General features: G+C 36.8%; 1 protein-coding gene across 17 annotated transcripts in view; it reads right to left on the bottom strand.

Moving 5' to 3' along the window:
- Positions 1 to 1,395: 1,395 nt before the first annotated feature.
- The window catches only part of mycbp2 (MYC binding protein 2), a 104,740-nt gene continuing 100,135 nt past the window's right edge, over positions 1,396 to 6,000 (bottom strand). For all 17 annotated transcript variants that reach the window (XM_015363797.2, XM_069179069.1, XM_015363799.2 and 14 more), the window contains 6 exons: positions 5,727 to 5,915; positions 5,418 to 5,525; positions 5,035 to 5,244; positions 4,536 to 4,643; positions 4,087 to 4,252; positions 1,396 to 2,228 (listed from right to left, as the gene is read on the bottom strand). In XM_015363797.2, the coding sequence (XP_015219283.2) occupies positions 2,113 to 2,228; positions 4,087 to 4,252; positions 4,536 to 4,643; positions 5,035 to 5,244; positions 5,418 to 5,525; positions 5,727 to 5,915 (897 nt within the window). In that variant the 3' untranslated portion in view covers positions 1,396 to 2,112. The remainder of the gene's footprint in view (positions 2,229 to 4,086; positions 4,253 to 4,535; positions 4,644 to 5,034; positions 5,245 to 5,417; positions 5,526 to 5,726; positions 5,916 to 6,000) is intronic.

Genomic DNA, 6,000 nt, shown 5'->3' with positions numbered 1-6,000 from the left:
CTTTAACACAGTCATCTTTTGTGATATGAGGTATCAAAAATTGCCATTCTAAAATCACCTGCATGAATGTAATGATCATGGCTGAGTGGATCTTCTTCTAAGACTTAACTACACAAAAGAGGTCTCCAATTTGAAACTATCTGAATGGAATTTGGAAACATCTGTTAGAACAAAAACCAAGTTAATCTTGATTTCTCTTTACATTATGTTAGATGTAAGGTGAAGCTCACGCTAAGAAAATACTCATGACCGCTGTGATATATTGCCGAAGGCCTGTTATGTTTTGTGGTTATTTTGCATCTGTGGGTGCCGCAAACCTTAAGATAGCGGTAGCTGTGACTGCCAACACATACCAAGACATTTTGGGCAAACTCTTCTGGCAAGGAGCTCAAACTGGGCATTTTCACATAAGAATCATCCAAAGAATACATACAGTAGAAATCAACAACAAAATGGTTCACTGTACACAAATTAAATGTGTGCTAAAAATCAACTTGCCATCTCAATCTCCAAGCCTGACAAACCTGAACGTTTGTGGTCAAACTCATGAGAATTCGAAGAGCCTGGAAGAATGGAGACCCCCTACCTAAGATGTACCAGAAAACCTCCATCCATACACTAAAGGAAGTGTCTTGTCATTGTAATCTATGCCAGAGTATTTACAAAATAAACTACTAACTATAGAAATACAAGAATGTCTTGTCATGTAATGTCTTGATTTACAATACATTTTGCCCTGTGCACGTTTGTTGTTGTCCCTACTTCATCAGGGGTATGAATAAATCTGCACTTTAAATAAAGTAACAACTTTTTATAATAAATTCTTTACAACGTGTCTTAAAGGTAAAAATACAAAAATCTTTCACCGGTGTAAGCAGTGATATCAAATAAAGAACAAAAATGTCACCTATCAACAATTAAAAAGATTTAAAAACCCATATAATTCTTGAGTACACTTCAAACAAATTACAAAAACCCTGAAAGTGAAGTCTTAAAGAGGGTTTCATTTTTAAGAAAAAACAAAAAATAAACAGGAATGGAATTCATCAATAAAAAAAAGAAATCAAGGAGTAATTTTTAAATCAATAAGAGTTTCTAATATTAAAATATGCTGTATGCAAAAATGTAGTGAAAGAGGACATTTTGTACTTTTGGTGTGTGAGGACCTTGTTTTCAGAACAAACTGCAAATATAGATTAATCTGAGCATGATATTATTGATCAATCATTTGTGTAGCTTTTCACACATTGTTTACCATTTCTAAAGGTTTATTATTCTTTGAAGCAGAACAGTAAAGGACTGTGAATAGATTACCGTTTTTGTCTCTGTGGATGTGAAAAATTAAGATGCTTGCAACTCTCAAAACACACTGAACAGACTTCACAGACAAAAACATTTTTTCACTGTATAAAAATGTACAGCGGCTTTATTGACATATACATTCCATATGTTTACAGCTGCAAGATAGGAGGCACACCCAGTATTGCACTTCATTAAAAGTTCAGGCTCAAAACATAACCCAGAAGATTAAATGAAACTGTAGTGTAAAAGTAAAGTGTAAAGTAGCAATTTCAGATTACACCTATTTTTGATACCATCATTATATACAGGATGAGATAAATCATACACTATTTGCCTTCCTAACATAACAATCTTAACAGTCTCTTTTCATAAACCATACGACTTTATTTTTTTTTCCACCCATGGTGCAGTCAACAGTGGGGAATACTGTACAGAATTACAAAAAAAAAAGTCAGTTTACATATAACATTATCATTTGATTTTTAGTTAGGAAGCTGGCATTGCTGTCTTCATGTGTTTTTGTATGTTTATCCACAGTTGCCATGAGCAGGTTTTATTCTGAATGCATCAATAGGCGTCAGTGACTAGGAGGTGTGCAACGTTTATAGGAGCCGAGGGTTACAACGGCTGCATGCAAACACGCCACAAGTTTCTCTTTCAATTCCTGAATGCGCAATGGTCTGCACTCATTCAGGGCTTTGTCCGTGTCCCGTTAATTCCAGAGGGTCTTTATCTGAGCTGCCCCCAAGTAGGGAGCGCCTGAAGGCTCGAGTGAGGAGGAATGGCTCTGCTGGGGGACAGCGTGCTGCTTCAGAAGGTGTGAGCGTTTCGGCACACCCCACAGCCCAGGGCAAACTCCTCTCCTGTGGGTGGGTGCACAACGTGCAGCGGGCACTCTGTTCCCTCCAGCTGTTTACCTTTAGGACCTGTCGGGAAGAAATAGGGGTTTGAATCTGCGCTCTGTTGGGAGCTGTCTGGGACATTCCTCAGTCCTAAAGGAACCTTACTGGAGTATGTCTAAATAAGAGTAGCAAGGCCAATTATAACAAAACAATCAAAAGACAGAGAATCCAAGTTTGTTCAATTAGATAATGAGGATTTGCACTTTTATATTTTTACATCCCAAGGTAGGCCGAACATCTTCAGGATGTGCTTTTTTGTTATTGTATTTTTTAATTCGGTTGTCGTTGCAATCAATTCACTGCCATTAATTTTTTTATATACATTACAGAGACTTCAATAATAGCCCCAGAATTAGTTTACATGGCATGGTTAATTTATGTTGAAGAGAGTATCACTCAGGAGGCTACTTCTTAGTGAGGAAACTAACAGAAGTATCATGATTAAACAAAGAGCAGGAAAGAAATGCGAGTTAAAATGGAGAAATGATTAAGCAAATAAAACTGTCTGTAGTCCAAAGGAAATAGTGAAACAACCACAGTCTCAAGATATGAAACATGATTACTAATAGAACTTTGATTTATAATGAACAGCCTTTTCTAACTTTAAATATGAAATCGGATTAACAAATATAAAAGGGCACCGTGTGACTTTTATTATATAAAATCAAATATATATGTACAAACCTAATATAACACTAATTTAACTCTTCCAAACCCCTGAAGACACCCACACTGGTTGGTCTTTGTAGGCCTAGACTTACCTGCCAGGTTTTATTTTTTTAGTTTAAATTCTGGAGTCTTTTCAGCTATTCTCATAAATTTTTAAGCTCTAATAATAAGTAAAATTATTTATAAAATCCAGTATTTTTGGTTATTATATTAAATTTAAATACAGCGATGTCTATAATAGATTGCAAGTGAATTGTTAAATACAATAAATACAATACCTACACATTCAACATCACAATACATAAATCACAGCTGAATACTTCTTTCATTATAAATGTGGCCCTCCTCTTTACCAAATAAAAAAGACAGTAAACCCTCAGTTTAACAGGCTTTACTTTAAAATACTTCAGATTTAATGGACAAAATCTGCCAATGGAAATTTATTTGTCTGTAAAATCAGAAACACTGAACTTACCCCCACAATAATAAAATACTAATAATTACTACATAGGTTTAAAATTCAGGAATATCAATGTTGTGCTATAGGAATATGTAAATTGCTTGTGATGGATGTTATTTGTGTTTCCTGTGCTTAAGAGAATTGTATATATTTAAAACACATGAAATGAAGAGCTTATATATTTATAAGAAAGGCACAGGAACAATTGCAATCGACTGTGTTGAATGTAATTGTTAAAAAATAAAAGATCCAGAATGCATATATATAGTACTTCTATATATTGTCTCATATAATTCTGTATTTTGAGTTACAAATGTCATTAGTGATTTTAACAGACATTTAGCAATAATGGAAACCACTAGTCCATTAAACCAAGGGTTTACTGTAATACACTGACAAATGCTACTGTATGTGATCCACCATGTATCCATATAAATTAAAGATTGGCAGCACTGTCATGTATGTTCAAGCTTCCCTTCATTTCCTTTACAAAATGTTAATTTTCATATACATAATTACCAACACTTATGCCCCAATGCCTCCCACATCTCTGCACTCATGACTGTTTTTCCAGTATCAACAGCGTATTCTAAGGAAATATGATGGGTCAGGGTCTTTGTACAAAGTTTATCCTGAAAGTTTGAAAGTTGCCATCTTAAGGTGAAAGCGCACAGTTAATACTTCATTAAACATTTTGCCAATACAGAGCTTTAATGGTTTAAAAAAAAAATGTGCCAAGCCCCATTTCACTACCTGCAGGGCAGTGAGGAAGCTCTTCCTTGGGGACACTTGTCATCCTCTGGAAGTCATCATGGCAGGCGTTGCAGAAGTGTGTTGTTCCAAAGCAGAAGAACACGGCCACTGAGCAGCAGTAACGGCATTTGTACTCCAGGAAGTCTGTGCCATGCTTGGAACACATCTGCACAAGAAGAACACATGGCTGCTGAAGGAAATGGCACTTCTCAACATTTGATCTGTTTTCAAAGAAGACCAAGTGGTCATAACATTAGATAGCAGAATCATGATCTTGAGTCATCAGAAATGAGGAAATCCAAACAAGACTGAACTACATACACAGACTGGATGAGTATTACCAGGACCATTTCATCCTAACACACCATGTTTTGGGCCTCGCAAAAGACAATATGGTCAAAGAGCCTTATCGATGCATTATTTTAAAGCAATTTTACAGCCGCCTTTACCTGTGCCCTTGAAACATCTGAGCATGCTCCACAGATAAGCTCTCTGGGGTCATAGTCATCCCCTTGGCCAGCCTCTGCATCACAACGCGCTTCGCCACCAAAGTAGGCCTGGAGGAATTGCCACAAAACAAGCATACTTCAGGTTTAGAGCATCCATTTAATTGAAGATTTTATGTGCAATTTAGATGTTCACAAGCTTTTTTGAAGGCACAAGCACTCCTTTTCCACTCATCTTTTTCAGTTAGCTAGGAAATGAACCCAACTCAACAAAAACCCAGAGATCACTGCAGCTTAAGTCCATACAACATAACATTTTTGTTTCCAATTGAATCCTAGAGAAAAAAACACTTTAAATATTTATAAGGAGTAAATAAAAATACTAATTATACATAAAACCTGTAATTAGAGACACTTTAATTCTCTAATTATACTAAATCCTATAATTCAGGACACTTGAATTATCCAAAGAAACAACAACAACAACAGCTTTCAATGATACCTTTTTGCACTTGTAGCAGACATAATAAGCATATCTGTTCATGGCAAAGCCAGCCGGATCATTGTGGAACCGTGCACCAGGGGTAGTTATCGCTTCACTTTTGTGAAGTCCTTCATATTCAAGTCTCATTAAAGCTTTTCTTCTGACATCTTCATAAAGCTCCTTAATGGGATCCAGCAAATCCTTTATCACTTGATGATTGATTTTGTTCTGAAACAAAACAGACTCCATTACAGTTAGCCTGTTAGTAATCTGGGAACGTAATTTAATAATGTTCCCTCACACTACAAAATGTTGCATTTATGATATATAATGTTACATGAGGATCTGATGCGTCCTTAAATACCAACACATTACCAAATCCATACCATTGAGAAGTTTACCTTGCAAATTGGACAAGACATGAATCCAAAGGTTATCCTTGGTCCAAGCCAGCGATTCTCCAAAACACGTCTAGTACACTGAAGGTGGAACACATGACTGCAGTCCAACTGCAGAAAGGACACAAAACCAGTCTTTTGCTGACCCAAAGAATAGCGTCTTTGAAAAAAATAACTAAAAAGGAGACACATTATGAATCTGTACACACAGAATGCACATTTGATCTAATCTCAAACATCCTGACGTGGCCATGAAGAATTCTGCCCAACAAGTGACATTGGGAGCTGTATGATAAAGAGAAGTTCTCTTACCTGAATGGCTGGAGCCGCTGAAAGGGCCTCTGTGAAACAGATCATACACATGTCATCGGCATCCTGCTTCAGACACGAGGTGCTCTTATCACAGCCGTGGAGGCATGGCAGACACTGCTCCTCGTTCTTCACCCCTCCACACAGGTGTCCGCAGGGGTGAGTCTTGCTGCATGCAGACTTGGCATATTCCTGTGACAGAGACAGTACGGGAGTGTTACGTCTTCATAAAGCTCCTGTTTTGTTACCTTTGTTCCACTATCGTACAAGAAATTAA

Source organism: Lepisosteus oculatus, chromosome 15 (genome assembly GCF_040954835.1).
Source record: "Lepisosteus oculatus isolate fLepOcu1 chromosome 15, fLepOcu1.hap2, whole genome shotgun sequence".
In the NCBI taxonomy this organism is placed as follows: Eukaryota; Metazoa; Chordata; class Actinopteri; order Semionotiformes; family Lepisosteidae; genus Lepisosteus; species Lepisosteus oculatus.
This window is presented reverse-complemented; position numbering and strand designations above follow the sequence as displayed.